The sequence below is a fragment of the Lepidochelys kempii genome, chromosome 9 (genome assembly GCF_965140265.1).
Source record: "Lepidochelys kempii isolate rLepKem1 chromosome 9, rLepKem1.hap2, whole genome shotgun sequence".
Taxonomy (NCBI): Eukaryota; Metazoa; Chordata; order Testudines; family Cheloniidae; genus Lepidochelys; species Lepidochelys kempii.
This window is the reverse complement of record NC_133264.1, coordinates 38,095,349-38,115,423: the sequence shown is the minus strand read 5'-3', so window position 1 is coordinate 38,115,423 and position 20,075 is coordinate 38,095,349. Positions and strand designations below refer to the sequence as shown.

At 42.5% G+C, this 20,075-nt stretch overlaps 1 protein-coding gene across 2 annotated transcripts in view; it reads right to left on the bottom strand.

Moving 5' to 3' along the window:
* The window catches only part of EPHA4 (EPH receptor A4), a 125,562-nt gene that overhangs the window by 34,471 nt on the left and 71,016 nt on the right, over positions 1 to 20,075 (bottom strand). The window contains exon 6 of one of the 2 annotated variants that reach the window (XM_073359961.1): positions 17,750 to 17,827. The exons of the other annotated variant lie outside the window; for it this stretch is intronic. Within the exon in view, the coding sequence (XP_073216062.1) occupies positions 17,790 to 17,827 (38 nt within the window). The 3' untranslated portion in view covers positions 17,750 to 17,789. Of the gene's footprint in view, positions 1 to 17,749; positions 17,828 to 20,075 lie in introns of those variants that run through there. 2 annotated transcript variants of the gene reach the window in all.

Here is a 20,075-nt window from a genome sequence, read left to right as displayed (position 1 = left end):
TACTGGAGAGATGTTAATGAGCTACTTCACCTTGAATGGTCCCTTAAAATATGTGTTAACTACTTATACTAAACAATCTATTCCACCTTGTATTTAGCTGAGACACTCTGGGTACATTTTCCAGACCTGAAGAGGAGCTCTATGTAAGCTCGAAAGCTTGTCTATCTCACCAATCAAAGTTGTTCCAATAAACTATATTACCTCACCCACCTTGTCTCTCTAATGAAAAAAAAGTGTCTTTTATTTTTTAATTCAATATCTGGACAAGCAATTGGTTGATCACAAACTATGTAACTGGAATGTTACTCTCCTCCAGACATCCAAGCAGCACAGCTATTATGGACCTCAATTTCTAAAAAAGTATGCCTCGTGAAATCTGTTATCATTGGAGGTGCTCAACAGAGAGAAATACATCAAGTGGTATAGAAGTGAAACATTGTTGCCAAAATAATACCAAGTTACAACTCCCCACCTCTAATATCCATGTCTGCAGGCAGACACATACATACTAAAATGTTACATACTGTGTAGAAATTCTACCAAACCAGTATATTTCACAGTGAAGACTGACTGGAGATACTTTGGTGTGAAATAAAAGGAGATTCCCTTTGACAAAATGGCTAAGTATAACTTTTTTAAGTTCAAAGCTCAGCAATTTGTCTCCTTTAAAAACTCCACCCCCATACTGATGTGAATACAGCAATGTTCTTTTATCTACTTCCTCAATAACCTGCCATTAAACACCTACTAATAGTTTTATTACTACAGTTCTGTGTTTGTGGCCTACAAACGGGGAGAGAGAGCAGATGCACTACAAAAATTTCACCCAAGTGCCATAAAGCCATTTCCTAGGGCCAACAAGCCCTGAATTATAACAGTTTTGGGGCAATTGAAAGGAGGGCAGAGGCAGCATGACAGTGTTTCATTACCAGTTCATATTAGTATTGGGAGGGGGACAACAACAGGAAATAAACAGTTGCAATGAGAGGTCTCTGGCCTGTAAGCAGCCAGGAGTGAAAACAGCCCTTTATGAAAGTACTTGAAACCTGAGTACTTGGATGTCAAAGGCACACAATGCTCAGTGTTTTAGTCAAGTTACCTTCTTAACCACAGCAGGGTTTACTTTCTACTCCCCAGGATTTGAATTTAAATGTATCATGCTTACTCAAGAGGTCTTTCACTGATTGAAAAATATACCTCAGTTTATACATTACCTCAGCTAAATTCAAATGACATATTTAAATTTAATTACTTGAAGTTTAGGGTTTTTCATGCTTCCCCCTCAATTAAACATAACAACACTTATTTGTTCTTATCAATGGCTATGTGCTTTAAAATGCTGTCAGACATCAAAATTAAATGCTTGAATGCACTCATGATGTTACTGTGATTAAGGGTTTTACCTTCCAGGGTAGATGCTAAAAGCCTACTTCATTATTAATGACTTTAATGTATTATACATATGAGGGATTAAAGCAGAAAAAAAATCTTCAGAAAGCAAAGGAGACATAAAATAAGATCTTCTATTTATTGAAATGAAAAGCTAATACAAGAAACCTGATATGCACAAGGATTTTTCTTTGAATCTACACCTTGTAATGTTCTTTTAAATCTGATTTTCAAAACTATATTAAGTAACCTCACAGCATGAATAGGATGTTTGAAGAGAAAGGGTGCATGCATGTTTTTAAAAGGTTTCTAAAAGCAAAAATGATCTGTGCCAGATTCTTGTAACTTACTCATGTTGGATAGAACCTGCATTTGCGAGATGTCTCGCTGACGTGAAAGGAGTCAGAATTTAGCCCTGTATTTTTACATGAACGAGACTGAATTTAAAAGGCATCTCTTCAAATTCTCTTCTCAGGTAACTACCACAGAAAACCATCAATGGGAACTATGTAAGGCCAAGTTTTCGAATATATGTGTGACAACATGCCTGTGTGAAACACCCAATGCACGTGAGCCCAGTTGTGCACATCTGAATCCTAATTGCAAGCTAGATGTGTGTGCACTTTTGAAAAATTGGGCTAGAACTCTCAATAACCACCCCTGCTCTGTGTGTGTGGCTTGTGTCTCTCACTAACAGAAGTTGGTCCAATAACAGATGTTACCTCACCCACCTTGTCTCTCTAATATCCTGGGACTGACACACAACTACATTACATACCCCTCCCTCCCCATGACTATTAACATTTTTTTCCAGGGCCATTTTCCATGCTGGGGATCTGGGAACAGTGCATGCAGCCTGGTAAATTTTAGGTTATTTTTAACATGCATCTTAATGATCAGAAAACAGTACCCTCCCCATATGAACCCACTTCCTGTGTAACAGTAACAAATGAACTAGTGACAGAAGAACTAGTGAAATAAGTTTGGTTGCTTACCTTGGGAGGCAGGCCAGTCCTCGCTTACAGACAGCCCCCCAACCTGAAGCAAATACTCACCAGCAACTACACACCACACAACAGAACCTCTAACCCAGGAACCAATCCCTGTAACAAACCGCATTGCCTACTCTGTCCCCATATCTACTCTAGCAACACCATCAGAGATCCCAACCACACCAGCCACACCATCAGGGACTCAGTCACCTGCACATCTACTAATGTGATATATGCCATCATGTGACAGCAATGCCCCTCTGCCATGTACATTGGGTAAACTGGACAGTCCCTACATAAAAGAATAAATGGACACAAATCGGACATCAGGAATGGTAACATACAAAAGCCAGCAGGAGAACACTTCAATCTCCCTGGACATTCTATAACAGATTTAAAAGTAGCTATACTTGAACAAAAAAACTTCAGAAACAGACTTCAAAGAGAAACTGCAGAACTAAAATTCATTTGCAGATTTAAAACCATTGATTTGGCCTTGAATAGGGACTGGGAGTGGCTGGCTCACTACAAAAGCAACTTTCCCTCCCCTGGAATTGACACCTCTTCCTCAATTATTGGGAGTGGACTACATCCACCCTGATTGAATTGGCCCTGTCAGCACTGGTTCTCCACTTGTAAGGTAACTACCTTCTCTTCATGTGTCAGTATAATAATTCCTGCACCTGTAATTTTCACTCCATGCATATGAAGAAGTTGGCTTTTTACCCACAAAAGCTTATGCCCAAATAAATCTGTTAATCTTTAAGGTGCCACTGGACTCCTTGTTTTTGTGGTTGCTTATCTGAGCCACAGAAGGCCTCACAAAACACTCTATAATCCTCTGTCTTCACACAATCCTCCTTCCTCTGCAATCTCCTGCTAGCTGTTGTTGTCTTCTAAGAAAGATGATTGGTCTGCTACTCTCCTCCCTTTGGAAACTGAGGCACAGAGCGCTTAAGATAAGCATTTTCAAACATGAAGATTAAAGTGACGCATCTAAATCTACATCTCTGGAATTAGACGGCTAACATTAGGCACCCAAGTTTGAAAATTTTGGGTTTATGTGACCCAAATCAGCATGAAAGCTGGGATTAGTCTCTTGCTCTCAATCCTTCGCCGAGACCAGGCTGCTTCTCATGCTATTCGGCTTCCCGGAACCTCCTTGTGGCCAGAGGACATGCGAGCTGCTCAGTAAAAGAACTGACTCAGAGTTAGCTGACTAGTAGCCGGTTACAGTGGCTCTAGTGCCATAAGCAATAGGCTGGGTGGTACTGCCACCTATACGTGAGATAGTCCCCAAAACCAAGGGACATATGGTTGTATTTTTTCCAGACTCCAAAAGCCACTCACTGTGAATAACCTTGCATCTGAGGAAGTGAGCTGTAGCTCACGAAAGCTCATGCTCTAATAAATTGGTTAGTCTCTAAGGTGCCACAAGTCCTCCTTTTCTTTTTGTGAATAACCTGTGATCTTTAAGATAAAGGAGTGACAAGCTCTCGGGTCAAGTGATTGGTTCACATCAATTATATTTTCCTTCAGAAGGAAAAGGGATAGAAATATAAGGGTTGGGTTTTTTTTTAAATGTAAACAAGAAAGCTAAAATTTTCCTTTCAATTTTCTTTTCTTCTAGTAAGAGCACTCACCTGCTTTGGGAGTGCTGCAGAACCTCAAAAGCTGGCTCTCACTCCCATCAAGTTAAAAGCTTACAGCAAAGCTTGGGTCACTGACAAAAAAGTCCCTTTTGAAAGGAATCTCAGTTTGAAATTTGCAAAATGCCAAATATGATGGTTGATTCCTGAAGCCATTATATAACCTCTGCCACACTAACCAGGGATTTTTCAGTTTTCAAATACATCTCACAGGCTTTAAAATCCACAAGCAGATGCTTAGGTGTGATGGAGCTCTGCTGAGTTTACCTGATGGGGTAGCCGACATGACTTTTCAGCAGCTTCCTGACTCCTCTGCCCCCAATCAATGCTGATGGTCAGTATGGCCCTAAGGCTGCTCTAATTTCCATCACTGGAGTGCAATGCCTCTTACCATCCTGTCCTGGAAGAGACTGTTGATAGTGGGGGGAAGGGCACAATTTAAAGGTTCTGGTGGTATGCAGTGGGGTTCAGGCCACGACATATAAACCCTGGCAGAAATCTGAGGGGGGGGGGGCATGTGACCCTGTGCACCCCCCCCCCCCCATGTGTCACCTCTGTCCTGGCCTACATTCTCAGAGGCACACCACATCTGCTGAGAGAAGAACCACAAAGAACCTGTTGTGGATCCCTGAGTGAGATTCCAGTCTTGCCATAGATTAGAGCAGCACTGGGACTGCTCTAAATGACATGGAGCTGGTTATGGAGCCTCAGGGGCTGTCTGTTAGCTGGTGATTGTCAAAACACACTGAGTACATCTACACTGGGGGAAAAAAAAAAGACCTCCAGCAACAAATCTAAGAGCCCAGGTCAACTACAGGACTAAAAAAGAGCCAGGTATACATTCGGGCTGGAGGAAGGTGGCAGGTTTGTATAATTTTTGGTGGTGCCCAGAATGGGTCCAAATCCTCCCTCTCCCCTCCTTCCCCCCACACCTCCTGACACACACACACCTACCTAAGGCTCTGGGAGGGAGTTTGGGTGCAGGAGGGGTGCGGGCTCTGGGAGGGAGTTTGGGTGCAGGAGGGGTGCAGGCTCTGGGAGGGAGTTTGGATGTGGGAGGGGTGTGAGCTCTGGTCGGGGCAAGGGGTTGGGGTACATGAGAGGGTGTGGGGAGCGGGCTCTGGGAGGGAGTTTGGGTGCAGGCTCTGGGCTGCCTTCAGGGGTGGGAGATGCTCCGGGGGAGGCATGCAGGGGGGGCACACAGGGCCGGGGGAGAGACCCAGCCCTGTACATAGGTGGAGCTTGGCCCCTGGACTCTGAATATTCCTGGAGCATAGGCACCACGGGACTATGTAACTCCGCCTGTGGACTGGAGCCCAGGCTCTAAAACCTGGTGAGGGAAGAGGGTCTTGGGAGTCTGGGCTCCAGCGCAAGCAGGAATGTCTACTCTGATATATTTAGGCCCAAAGAACAAGCCCGAGTTAGTTGGTCCAAGCCTGGAGACTCCCTGACACATTCATTTTTTATTTTATTTATTTATTTGCTGTCTAGACATACTACTAGTGCCTGCCTGTAGCTTATATCAGAAGCTTCAGTGGCAGAGGGGTGGTGCAGGAGGCAGCTACACTGGCTTTGCATCCACTGGGGACAACAAAAATTAGAGAACCTGGCTATTAATCTCTGAGGGCCAAATTCTGATCTCAGTTACAATAGAGTATATCTGGATTAACTCCAAAGACTTGAATCTGTAATCACTACTACGCATTCCCACAGAACAGCTATAAACCAAACAAACACAGAATCTGCTGAGCATCATTTAGGGGAGCACTGTTTAACAAGAATCCTGCATTACACCCAAGCATGGGGTCTGTTTAGTCTGAGCACCGCTTGTTTTCTTTCTGCTAGCTTGCTAAGAAATCCTGTTGGCATGTTCTGACAAGGATAACTTAATACTTGCCAACAGAAACATGGCAGGATACTGTGTGTATTTTTCCTGTATGTATGAATGCCAGTTTAAAATAAACAGGAAAACAAGTCTTTCAGTTCGAAAAAAATCTGTCTGAACATTACAATTGCTGGGTGGGGAGGGGGGAATAGGCAAAGAAACATTCCTAAATGTCTATTAACACAAAAGGGGTGGATGGATTTAGCACTGCAAATTGCTTTAAAGAAATTCTACAGTCATAAGCAGCTTGTAAATTTGGAATTAGCTGCCAGCTCCCTAACCTGGGCAGGTACTGAGCCACTGGCCGCAGTGGAGTTACTTCTACCTGTAACTGAGATTAGAATTTGCCTCAACATAAAAGAGAAACAAATTCGGCAGCTTAAACAGAGCAACAATGTCCCTTTAATAGATTACAGTGGATAAAGAGAATAGCAGAATGTGGGACAGGCAGCCATGATAATCGGAGATAGCTGGGACATCCCTTAACATTGATTCCAGGTTTAAAACCTGTTCTGAGGGACAGCATGAAAGCATCATATTAAAGTAGCATCCCATGGGCTGAACTCTGGCTAGGGGCATGTGGAGAGCACACATTACTCTGTCATGTTAGAAGATGCACCGAACTCTATTCTCCACAAGCCAACAGTTCTACTTGTTGGTATAGAACAGTGCTTCTCAAAGCCGGTCTGCTGCTTGTTCAGGGAAAGCCCCTGGTGGGCCGGACCGGTTTGTTTACCTGCCGCGTCCACAGGTTTAGCTGATCGCGGCTCCCACTGGCCACAGTTTGCCGCTCCAGGCAAACGGGGGCTGTGGGAAGCAGCGTGGGCCAAGGGACGTGCTGGCTGCCCTTCCCGCAGCCCCCATTGGCCTGGAGCGGTGAACCGCGGCCAGTGGGAGCCACGATCAGCCGAACCTACGGACACGGGAGGTAAACAAACCAGTCCGGCTTGCCAGGGGCTTTCCCTGAACAAGCGGCAGACTGGCTTTGAGAACCACTGCTCTATGGTATAGATGCATATATATGTAAATAGTTACTGGGCAAGGTTCCAGTAGATGGCCCTCAAGAATGTGAAGCATTGTTTCTGGGTTTTGTAGGACCAATAAAACTTCCTGTTGTTGTGCTCCATAAATAGTTTCTTGTATGCAGCTTTTAAACCACTTCTGACGGATATAGTGCATCAGGGATCAGTAAAACTATGTAAGATATGCTAACAATAGTCTTTAAATACCAGAGTGACCACTTGTCCCTTATTAGAAGGGATAGCTCTGGCTCCATGCCTAATGTCTCAGATCTCATGTGTGTCAATATGGAATTTTTCTCTTTTCTTCAGTCCTTATTCTGCCTTTACCACCATGACATCTGAGCACTTAGCTATTTCAGCAGTAATCATGAACGTTTAATCCACTATGGCACAAATGAACGATTTTATTTCTAGGGCACCACACTTCATGGTGAAATTCCTTAATGAGACACATTTTCTGCATTTCCCATACAGCTGTCTTTTATTTACTTGGAACGTAGATGTCCAGATAATCTATACCTGGTGAATAATTTTCTTTGCCATTTACTCTCAGAATTAAGAATATTAGATTTTATAGACAGAACTGTTTAAGAGCCTGCCTAGAAATCCAGATAAATACAAGCCTTTTGCACTGTTCACTTGTCAGCTTTTGAAACTCTCCCACACAGAGGTACCCTTTGGACAAAAATATAATATGTTGATCATTCTGCTAACGCAGCTTTTCTTACTTGTGTAAACAGATTTGGTCAGGTGGTGTCACCCTGGCTTCCAATGTGCTATGGCTACCTCAAAAGGAGTTAGGCTGAACCATTTGTACTTCTTGAATCAATCATACAACATAAAAAATTCCAAGAACCTCAGAGGGAGGAAGATAATAAAATGATAAGCATTTTTACCCTGACAGTGATACAGGCAGGTCACAGGCTTCAACAGCAACTGAAGGCTTGATTTTAAATATGCACTTTTGAGCGTATGGTGCCTGCAAACATCAAAGAGCAACATAAAGCTTCAGCTCCCTGCTTTACAGTCTGAGGGTGGAAAGGAGTTTTAAAGCCATCCAAGTTCCTCCAGCAAGTTCACGTTTGAGTATTTACATTTAAACTGAACAATCTAAAGATTTAAATTTTATTAGCTTTCCTGCCTAAGTGAGGCCACTGTCTTGAGTGCAAAGGTTAGATGATCTTTTTGCACATGGCATGATCTCCATCGCAAGCGTTTGTAAACAGCTGAGAAATGCTCCACACTGAATCAAGCTTCATACTCACAAGTTTAAAAAAGGTAATGTAATGCTTTGTGCAAGGTGCCAGTGTGACAACATTAGAAGAGGGATCCCTCGGTTCTTCCACGAATAGTTACATCACGGATACCAGCACGGCAAGCTTTGCCACACTGCCTTGCCAGTGTGCCTAATCTCTCTTCCTGACGGACCACCTCAAGGGATGAAAGGGGAGTCTGTGATTTCAGAGAAAGCAGTGCCGCTAGTTAGCATCTGGTATGCCCAATTCTCTTGGACTCAGTCACACCCCTCTTTTTATTCCCCTATATTTCTCTGGAATTGAACTAAGTCCACTCTTCTTCATTTGAAACCTGTAGTTAGCAAACTATAAAACACACAAAGACTAGATAAGGGAGACACCCTCATTCTGCACACTGCATAGTTTTGTAAAAACAAGAGCAATCTTCAGTTAATTCAGTTAAAAACAGAATGAGGGATGGAAATGTGAGGAGTCTTCAAGCCTTGAAACATACAAACTTAGAATTTAAATCTTGCTTTAGGGTGTCAGTAACAGATTAGATCACAGGTGCCACACAATTTTAATTCATGCACGCTTTTAGCTGTGTTGATTTTGGTTTTATGTGTAGTGCTGAAAACAACTGAATTATTCATTTTTAATAAACCACCATTGTGTCGGTTACAAACTCCCCAGATGGAGCAAGTGCTTAAAAAATCAAGACGGCTGCCTTAACAGAAATGGTCAGGAAGGTGAGATAATTGCGAGGGATTTTTCCTTTCTGTTGGCGCTATTTCAAAGTCTAAATGATTTCAATGCTAAACTAACATCCTGTGAAGTCATGAAGACATGGGGGATTAAAACAGGAAACAGCAACTTTTTAAAAATTCCTCTTAAAACTGGCTAGAGCTGGCATTGAAGAGTTCAGAGCCCAAATGGTTGTGCAAACAAAATTCAGTGACAATAACGATCCTCAGTTTGGCCCAGCAGTCTCGTGGTTTGCCAACCACAGATCAGTTTGTATTCTGATCCTAGCCTTTGTTACAGACGTTTCCACAAATGTGATCCTTATTTATGGCCAGAGGAAACTGGTGACATCTGAAAGTGAATACACAAATGAACAATTTACCACAGTAGGTAAAGATCATTCTGTATCTGACTCAAGACAATGCCTACCCTGCCGAGCCTCCACTGTTTGCGACATTTGCTATTCTTCAATTTCTAAAAACGATCTCCAGTTGAAAATAAATCACACATCTGCCAACAGCTCTGAAGCTGTCTCCCTTTGCGCCTGGTCCACTCTCTTCAAATCACTTTTCTTCCCAGCGCTAGCGTAATTGCAGCCTTTTTAACTTTCAGCACATGCAGCAGCGATAGCAACAGGGTGCAGCATGCTCATGGAAATGCACTGCAGGGCCCAGCACATCATCTTTGATGTTCTATAGAAAATCCACAAAATCCTGCAGCACCCTACAAAATCCCACCAACCACCATGGCCTCAATTGTCCTTGGAGCTGAATTAATATTTGTTAAGCCTGCAGCTACTTGCAAATTCAATTCACCTACAGTCTTATTCATGTGCATGCACCAAGTCTTGATAACTAGACGGAAAGATGTGGCCCTTCAGTCCGTGTTCACTGTTATGCTAAGAAAGATAAATGGAGGCTGATTCAGAAGACAGATTTAAAGAATGTGGTATGTTATCTAGACAAACACAGTCTTCCTAGGGAGTCATTGTTCTGGGTTGTCTTCAGATCTTGCCTTTATTTGTTTGCTACAATGAATGGATGTTACACAAAACTTGCTTCATATACTAGACAACAGTTATGTACAACCCCTCTCTTTTGCACACTACCCAGCCAAATCTGCTTTACTGTGTTATTTATTAACGTGTTCCTATAACAGGATACAATAGATTAAAAATAATAAAAAAGTTAATTTAAAACATTAAATGTTTTACCACTAATTTTCAGGAATCTTTGAAAGGATATTTATGTCCACTACGTATTACAATTTAACTTTAGCACTTTTTCTGTCTGCAGTAATCCTTCATGGAAATGTCTTACAGAATTTAATACTGATTAAACCAATAGGGTTCTATCAAAATTAAACATGGTTTAATAGAAATTACTCTAAAACCTGTAGACTTTAATAGAAAATGATAGTCTTTTCTTCCTCTGTGTGTGTGTGTAAACTAGCCTATAGTCTTCAAAAGTAGGAATATAATGTTTAATTAAATTCTATAGGATAGTTCAAAAAGCCTAGAGAATGGTTATAATTTTTTTCTGTTAAGTTCTATAGACTTTTTCATAAGGAATCTTTGAAACAAAAAATAGAGAGATACACTTTGGTTTCCTTTTCTTCTCTCTAGAATTATTAAAAGAGAAATGTCTAAAAAACACTATCAATTTTTGTTACCTAGAGATTACAAAATATTACTCTCAGAGACTCTGAATCAAAGTGCTCCAACAGTCAAGCAGGTTACTAAATCAGAGTTTTGAGATGCCAGCTCTTGAATTTAGTAATAAAGGCAGATTACGTTAATCTAAAGAGATGCCATGAAATCCTTCAAGTGTATGCAAAGAGCAGACACATATTTACATGATTTGTTTGGGGAGGAGGAACCCACTGGAGTCCTACCATAATAATAGAGGACTCTCTTCATCCCAGTTCACATGTGGGGCCAAATCAGAAGTGACAAATCTGAGTGAAAGAAATTTCACTGGAAAGCTCAGCATTATGATTCCAGCAAAACATTACCACTTTGATTATAGAATCCAGTAGACATGCTACAGCCCTATTTGGCCCTCATGGCTCAATAAATCTCTCTGCAAAAAGAAAAAGAGAAACAGAAGACATCAAAGAATGAAATCCTTGGGAGTATTTTTCATGCATATGGATAGATCTGAGACACTTTTTTCAACAACAGCTACAAACTAACCATTAAATATATGAATGGAACAGGACTACCCTGACCACAGCCAGGTCAATTTACTAACCTGTTCCTCAAATCCGGAGTCATTGCAGAAACTCTGGAATTCAGAGACAGACTATGTTTATTTGTGCTACATTGCACGGCATTTTAATTAGTAACTGTGCGGATTTAAAACCTCTGAATGGACACACAGGGGCAGTTGTGCAGACTAGCTTTTGTGTTTCCACTCTCTAAAAAAAATCCTGTTTGAGGACATCAGCAGGGGGTTAATGGAAGCTTTGATAAAAGTTCTCTGAATCCCTTTATTGTTGCTCAACTACAGACTGGATTCTGGTGTCTTTCTGGCTGCTCTCTGGTGTAGATAGTAATTAACTGAGTCAGTTGAGAAGACAGCTAGAAAAATAAGAAGCCCATCTGAACATTTGGTAGCCACAAACCATCTTGTATAAAGAACTGAAAACTCCTCCTTGCAATGCTTTTGTGGAATCACTCGGATTAGAATACAAATGGAGAGAGATGTAGAGTGAACAAACATTGCCAAGTGCAGCTAACTAATTCATAGTAAATAAAAGTCTGATAGAGTCTGATCTCAGTTTAGTTATTCTGAATTTGCTCTGGCATAACACAGATCAGAATGGGGTCTGAGGTATACATCTAGCTTAAGTTTAATAAATGTAAATAAAAATAAAGGTTGGTGCTGCTCAGTCTTGCAGATGAAACCATCTTTTCTGCTGAGGGCACTAAGAATCATCCATTTCCCATAGTGATCTTTTAAAAAATGTGACCAACTTTTATTTAAATGCTGTAATTACTTCTTGGCACTATCTGACATGCAAGTTGTCTAAGCTGTTCACTGAACCCTGAAGCTGGTTATTTACTAAGACTCTTTAGAAAGCTTTTCTTTCCCTTTTGACCGGGACTTATATTCCCCACCTTGAATACAAATTCATGGAAATGGGTGGTGCAGATGGCTTTGCCAGAAAGTAGGCAGTTGTTATTTTTATTATTTCTTTGTGTAAAACTGAAATTACCTTAAAATAAGAATTTAATCCCTCCCAACAATAGTTTTTCTGGTTTTGCTTTTAAGATGGTAGCACATAAGCTTAGACTTATAATTGCACCTTTCTTATACACCATCAGTAGAAGCAGCAATCTGTGTATAAACACAGTGAGTTGTTAACGAGAAAACTGCAGTTCCTTATTTCTACACACTCTTCTACACACATAATTAAAGGTGCCTGGGAATGAATTTTCAACTGGCCATCACTCTGTATCTGTATCACATGTAAGCATTTGAGACAGCCAAATGAAAAGTATTCCTTACCTAACCACTTATTTTTTCCTTCCATGTAATTTTTTCATTTATGTGTTGGGATTATTTCTTTGTGGATCTCTCCTGCAACAGTCATTTGAAAGTTCTGTGGTTTCCTCAAATCCATTACATGTGTTGCCTTAAAACGCTTTATGATAACGCAGTGCATTACAAGCCTTCAAACATGCAAAAGCAAAACTTTCCCAGAGAGACAATATGGGGCGGGGGGAAATGGGGAGACTCTCAGTTCGTGTCAATTATCCATTAATTTCAATAAAGCTAGGACAATTTACACGCGCTGAGGGTCTACCTCAACATGTTCAATTAAAAATAAAAAAGAGGTTGTTGCTTACGCCTAGTAGATGAATTGCAAGTGTTAAAAATTCACAGAAGTTTAGATTTAAAAAAAAATACATATAATGTACTTGAATCTCTACCAAATCCTGCTGCAAAGGATTCAGCATCTGCCACTCTCACCATGTCACCCCTTCTCCAAGTCTTCCCTTCACAAGCTTGGAATCTCCTTTCCAACAGAGTTCAGGAGTGATACTCTGCTGAGGAGACTGCTCCACCTCCTTTAACATAAAATAAAACACCTCTCATTTCCAATCCCCTCTTTTCATGACTCTGGAATGGTACTTTGCCAGCTCTGCCACAACCCATAGCACAACAAGAGCACAACGGCCAGGGGGAAGCACATGTCTCATGCACGGGGCCTCTGGCATGACCCAGATATTCTCCAACAGTCACTTTAACTCACTCTTTTGGGGAGCAGAGCCATCCTAAAGGGACCATATTGTCTCAATGCAAAGCAGGGTCTATGTAAGAAGCTTCCTCCCCATTTTGTGTGGTCATGCAAAGGTCTCTGTTGCTGGCACAGTCCTTGTCAACGTAACATTACACTCTGATGTGCCCGAGAACAGCAGTTCCAAAACACAAGGAATCAAAGCAAGACACACAGGTAGGTGGTCAATCAAAACGTGTAATAACCATGAGCCACCTGAGTCAGCAACAGCCTGAACAAAACATAACAACAGTCCAAATGGCAGGTCTGGAGCTACAGGCCCTGAGTAACTGCACACACCCCAATGTTATGTACATGCATAAAGGAAGAGAAACTGGAACGCTGAGTTCAGCAAGCAGGAACCAGGAATCAAACAGGAACAAGGAGCAGGAAGCACTAAGCAGGAAGGTAACACACCCACACCCACGCCAGTCACCCTAGTCTCCTACAGTAGAATGTTTGATCCTGATCCCTTTGGCCCATTGGGAGCACTAACTGAAAAGGGGTGGTGGAGAAAGGTGGGGTTGTGGTGGTAGGAAGATGGTAGGAGGTGGGGCCAGGCTGGTAAAAAAGGTCTAGCCATGGCAATCCACTCATTCATTGCCTCCAGGCTTGATTGTCATTCACAGCTCATTCACATCTTGAAAAACCTGGTACACAATGCAGTAGCCTGTCTACTTGCCAACACACAGCTCAGGGCAACTGCACCTGCATTCCCCCTCCATGGTCCACCAAGGGTGCCCACTCAAGGTTCTCAGCTCCTCATAGATCATTTCTAGTGTAGAGACCCCACCTGTCTCCCTCCTGACCAGGGATTTTCCAGGGTGCACAGTTCCCTGCCTACAAAAGTCACACTATCTTAACAGACTTGTGTGTGTGCTCTGCTCTCTCCTCAGAGGCTATGAACAGCTGTAATTGCCTGAAATTAGAACTTACCTCACAGCTCTTTATAAGCAAGCATATTAATTCTTAAAATGACAACATTACAGAGAAAACACAGTAAAAAACAACAAACAGCATGCATGCTAGATGTTTACCAGAGATCACCCATCAAGTCTTATGGAGACTGTGCATGTCAAGTCCTTCCAACCCCTCTGCAGGGACTTCCCCCGCCCCCGGACAGAAAGACTTGTCCATCTGCAGGATCAGAAAGAAGACCCTGAGTCAGTTTAAACTCAGGTTATTTATCTAAAAGTCCTTTCTTTGTCTGCTGGTCTCTGGAAAATCCAGTTTGAACTAGTACATATAAGCATCTCCAGGTGGTGGTTACTTCTCTGGAGGTGCTACAATCTGGCTAATCACCCCCTGCTGTTCTTAGTTCCTGGAGGAATTGTGGTCATCCACACCACATCCCATGAATACATCATTCCACACACTGAGGAGCCCTACTCAGATCCTTGTCCTGATAGTCAAAGCTCTTCCCTCCCTACCTGTTCAACCACCGCTCCCTCAAGGGACCATAACCTTCCAGAAAAACTACATTCCACTAGAACGCTGAACTGCTGGCCAACAGGTGGAGGCTTGTGAGACCAGAAGAGAGAACTTTCACAGGAGCTGGAGCTCACTCCTGCTACCTTGGCCCTCACCACTTTCAGCATGAAATGTAAAACTCCTTTCGTTGACTCAATTTCCTTTCAATAATATTTTCAACACACTCATGCCCGCATACCTGCCACCACTCACTCCCCCACATAAACAGGCATGCCTTGGATCCAGCCCGCAGGATTGCCACCCCCATGGCGCAGCCACTCCCGGAAGCGGCCGGCACCATGTCCCTGTGGCCCCGGGGTTGGGGAGGTAGAAAGGGGGCAGCGGGCTGCATGCGCTGCCCTCACCTGTGGATTCCACACCTGAAGCTCCCATTCACCGGGAACGGGGAACCGTTGGTCGGGAACAGGGAACCGCAGCCAGTGGAAGCTTCGGGTGTGGAACCCACAGCTGAGGGCAACGTGCGGAGCCCTCGGCCCCTTTCCTCCTTCCCCAGGGGCCACAGGGACGTGGTGCCGGCTGCTTCCAGGAGCGGCGCGGGGCCAGGGCGGGCAGGGAGCCTGCCTCAGCAGTATGGCCCCACTGCCACCCTGGAGCCACTCCAGGTAAGCGGTGCTGGAGCCCGCACCCTGCACCACTCCTGTGCCCCACACCCCAACCTCCTGCCCTGATCCCCCGGCCGCACCCCCACCCTCCTGCACCCAACCCCCTGCCCTGAGCCCCCTCCTACATCCTGCACCCCTCCTCTGCCCCAACTCCTTGCCCTGAGACCTTTCCTGCACACCGCACCCCCTCCCACTCCCGACACTCCCTCCCGCACCCCAACCCCCGGCCCCAGCCCTACATTCATGGCCCTGCATGCAATTTCCCCACCCAGATGTGGCCCTTGGGCCAAAAAGTTTGCCCACCCCTGAGTTAGATAGATAGATCTGAAGAATTAGTTGATTTTATTTTCATATGGACATGAACTTTATATGAACACTTACAGTCTGTGGCAAGCAGGGATGTGACTATACCCTGCACTACACTAACTGTCCGTGGGGACTCTGCTGCTGTGCACTGACTGTTTGCTTTGTAACAGGAGTAGATTAAAGTGCCCTTGGGCATGTTAATGCTCATCGGCAGGGTCCACATGGACAGTTAGTGCATGGCAGGATACTGCAGGGTATATTCACACCCAAGCTCCCTGGAAACTAAATGTTTGTGTTGACAAGCCCTGAGTGTGTCCATGTGCTTACAGGTACATGTTGCTGCTGCTTCTTTTAATTCCTGCAAATTAACAACCTCTTTATATATCTCTATATTTCAGTGTGGAGCAATTCTTGATGGCAGAGTTATGAATACCTAGGGAGAGGGAGGTATTCAAATGGAAACACTGACAGACTCTTAGTTTTAGTGGCATTGGTATTCAAATGGAAAACACTAACAAGCCCTTAGCTTAAGTGGCATTGGCAGGTTTTGCTCCAAGTATGGGAATCAAACTAAGGGCCATATCACGCTCTTGATCTCTGCATGCAACTTCTATTGTTGTCAAAGTATGCAGTGTACACTGTCTGAGGGCACAATATATCCATGGATCCTTATTTGCTTTTGCACAGTCTAAATCAGACTGGCAGAACATAGGACCCTATATGCATTTTCTGTGCTGCGTGGTGCAATGTGTGTGGAATGCTAATCAATGTCTGAAAGGAAAGCCCGACTTTGAAATAAGTTACTCCAAAAGACGGAATAAGAATTTGTTCCTCTATCATAAAATCCTGTCGAGATGGTGAGTCATTTGGAAGCAAACAAACCACCCTGCTCTCTTTGATTTTGAAAAATTCTAGTTGATTACATAAGACTCCTTCCAAAGGATCATTTAGATTTTTCTTTGTTATAGTAATTGTGCCTCAATAAGGAAATGGAGTGTGGGGGTAAAGAGTGTCAGCCTCTTCCTTCACCACATTGAGCTTGAATATCTAGAATGGATATGGACACCACAGTTTGATAAAATCATTACCACTGAAATGAGGCTCCAAAGAATACTCAGCTCATCTGGGTCCACGCTGCAGGGGAAGGTGTCCAGCCCAAGCACTGATGACTCTAAGGCCTTGATAGTTACTACATAAAATGGAAGGCAAATAATGGCAGGGTTCTGTATGATGCTGAGGGACCAGGGGAGCATATGAGGGGGGAAGGGAGGAGGTAGAAAGACTGGAGCACGATCTGCCACAGTTTTCATCCTCTGACAAGAAGCATCTTTGAGACAGGCAAATAGACAGCTAGACAGACTGGGGGAAGGGAGGGGGGAAGGCAGAGAGGGACAGAAAGTCTGAGATATTCATAAGATCCGTTCTTGACTCTGATCACCAGCACTTTTTAAAACATCCACAGTCTGGTGTGATGAGGGAAAAGATCAGGTCTGTTTATTTATACAGTATTTCTGTCCTAATTGGCATATCCTGTATCCATCTAGCTGCCATGGTCCACCTAAGGAGAAACTGAGACGAAGGTAACCTAACAAGGTAACAAATCACCAGGTGACCTGTTTATGTCTATTCATAAACATCAGCCATATAATTTCTTCGAGAAAAGGACTGAAAAGAGAGCTTTGCCCCTCATAAAATGAAACTGAAAAAGGAGGGAGGAAGGAAAGCAGCATAATGATCTTCTAGTTTAAATCTCCTCTGAAGTTTGTTTCCTGTTGACCCTCCTTCCACATGAACTGCTTCACCATCAATCCAGAACACTGCCCTCACCGCGCTATGCGGCCATACACACAGATCAAGGACTATTCCCAGTGAACTGGGCTGTCAGGTTTGAGACCTAAATGGCTTAGGCTGAATTCTAATAAAAATATAAACTGTACTGTGCCCCCCCCCATGAAACAAAGGCTTCCTGCTTGTCATGAAAGGTCTCTTTATTGAGAGATTTACTTTTAATTTTGAACAGCTTCGCAGCATTATCCTCTGGGAAAAAATAAGGCTCTGAGATTTGTGTGTCATTCAGTCAACCTCCTGGTAGAGCCTCTTTTGGCCCGGTATGAGAATGGTGTCCCTGCAGGTCTTCCACAGTACTTTCACTTGACTTTTAGATGATGAACTAATTGTGATTTTCTTTGGTCATGAACATAGACAGCAGGCCAAATTCGCCACGGGTGCTAGAAAACATTGATAGCAGTCATTTGTTGTGCTCGCTGCAATAATGACACTGCCAGTAGGTTTCAACAACATCCCATTTCATGTTTTGCTTCTTTAAAATATCTCTATATTTCCAAGTTTAAGTGAGGGGAAGTGTCCTGTGTGTCAGTCTCCCAGGTACTAAAAAAAAGTATCATTTTATAACCAACGTGAAGAAAGCTGAGCTGAATTCTACGGCCAAAATTCTTAAAATGTCACAACGCTGAAGTTTTATTTTTAACATTAAAGAGAGATTTTCAATTGGTTTGAGACCTGAAATTTAGTCTTAAAAGAAACAGGGTCTTTTAAGAAAGCAGGATCTAGCACTAGTACATTTTTCAATATATTTCTCTCCTCCCCTCCCCCTGCAAAAAAAGTCAATGACAAAAGTTGTGTTTATTTTCATATAAACATTTTCCTGCAGCACTGGAAATTGAGAAGGGCTGATAACTGAAAAAAATATATATAGACAAAAGTGAATAGCCTAGTTCAGTGTCTCAGTTGAGTTGAGTAAAATGGCAAAAGCAAACAGAAAGCACCTGTGCCCTTCAACTGTACCTCTTCTGTAGCTGCAGTACCTATCTTCAAGCTCATATCACGTACAGTAATAAATATACTGATTTCCCAGTGCCTTCCATCTGCCCCCACATGCTCCCTCCTAAAGAGGCTCACACATAGAGATCATTTTTATATCAACATTTAAAAATCTACTCTGAGATTTCAGGAAATTGCACATTTTGTAGTTAGTAATGAAACATTTTCTGAGAATGGCATATCCGAATGCCCTTAGGAGGTACTTGCACACTTAACATGCAGCCCCCCAACCCCACTCCCCAGATTCTGCTCAGTCACTTAATATACTCAGTCCATATGCAGTCACAGAGTGTTTGCTTGAGTGAGGACCTCAGGATTTGATCCAAAAGGGCTGTTCACGTGAGTAAAGAGTCATATTCATAGAGTGCATCTAATTTTTCTTCTGTCAAGTGTGGGAATGTCTTAGGATACATAGCAAAAAATGTATAAGGTGTTTTAAATTCTTTCAGTTTTAACAGCTAAAGTTTTATTAGCCAAACAGCTTTTTTACTGTAGGGTCTTGAGTCTAATCTAATTTATACTAGTGTAAATCAGGAGTAACTCCAGTGAAATCAAGGCAGTTACACTGGTGTGAAAATGGTGTGAGAGCAAAAACATGTCCTGTGGATGGATATATATATGGTTATATATTTAACCACGGCAGTGTCTCTTTATAATGAAATATTACAACAGAAAATTGCTGCCATAGGAATTTTAGTGCACTCCAGACTCCCATTTACAATGATTACATGAATAACTATTTGTAAAACCCAAGAGCCCAACCTTGCAAACCTTTACTCAACCAAGCAGTTCCACTGAAGTCAAGGGACTGTTTGCATATGTAAGGATTAACTCCTGGGAGGAAAGGTTTGTAGATTTGGGCCACAAGTTCTTACTTTTCCACATGGCTATCCTAGGACGTTATATGCCCAATGTGATGTGAATTGCAGAGGGGGCAGTCTGGCATCTTTGAGTTCCTTTTCATTCACACTAGCATAGTTTTCCCTGGCCTCCTGAAGCATTTGATAGACTAACAGCAGGAAATACTGGCAAAAATACATACCTCCTGATGTGAAGAACTGTTACCCGTGGATAATAAACAAAATCAATTCTGGTTTGCATATTCAATCAGATTCCGGTTTGAATATTAAATCATAAGATGGCAGAATTTTTCACACAGGAGATGGATCCCACTTAATTATTCATGCATACATGCATCCACTAACCCCCACACATGCCAAAAAAATCAAAAGCGGTTTCTTTGCTAAGCATTCACTGCACAAAACACAAATCCGACTGCAGTCCTCAACCTTGGTGTTTCATATTCTGTATGTAACGCTCTCCCAAAGCTCGCTCCTAATATTCTCTCTGTGTTTTCTGTCAGTTCTTTTTTCTGTTAGTCCTGGCCAAATTAATAGTTTGCATTTTGAAATCACAATTTAAGGGAATATCATCAGTTAAAAGGTTCTACAAAAAAAAATACAGGACCAAATTTTCAAAGGAACCGCAATTCTAAAATTGTATTTGTAATTTTGCCTGCATAAGTAAGGTATTTCTAACTGGTTAGATATTTATACAACACTGTGTACACAAAATCATGATTCTGTACATAAATGGTAATTATGGACCCATTCCTAGAGGCTTTGCGTCCCTTTC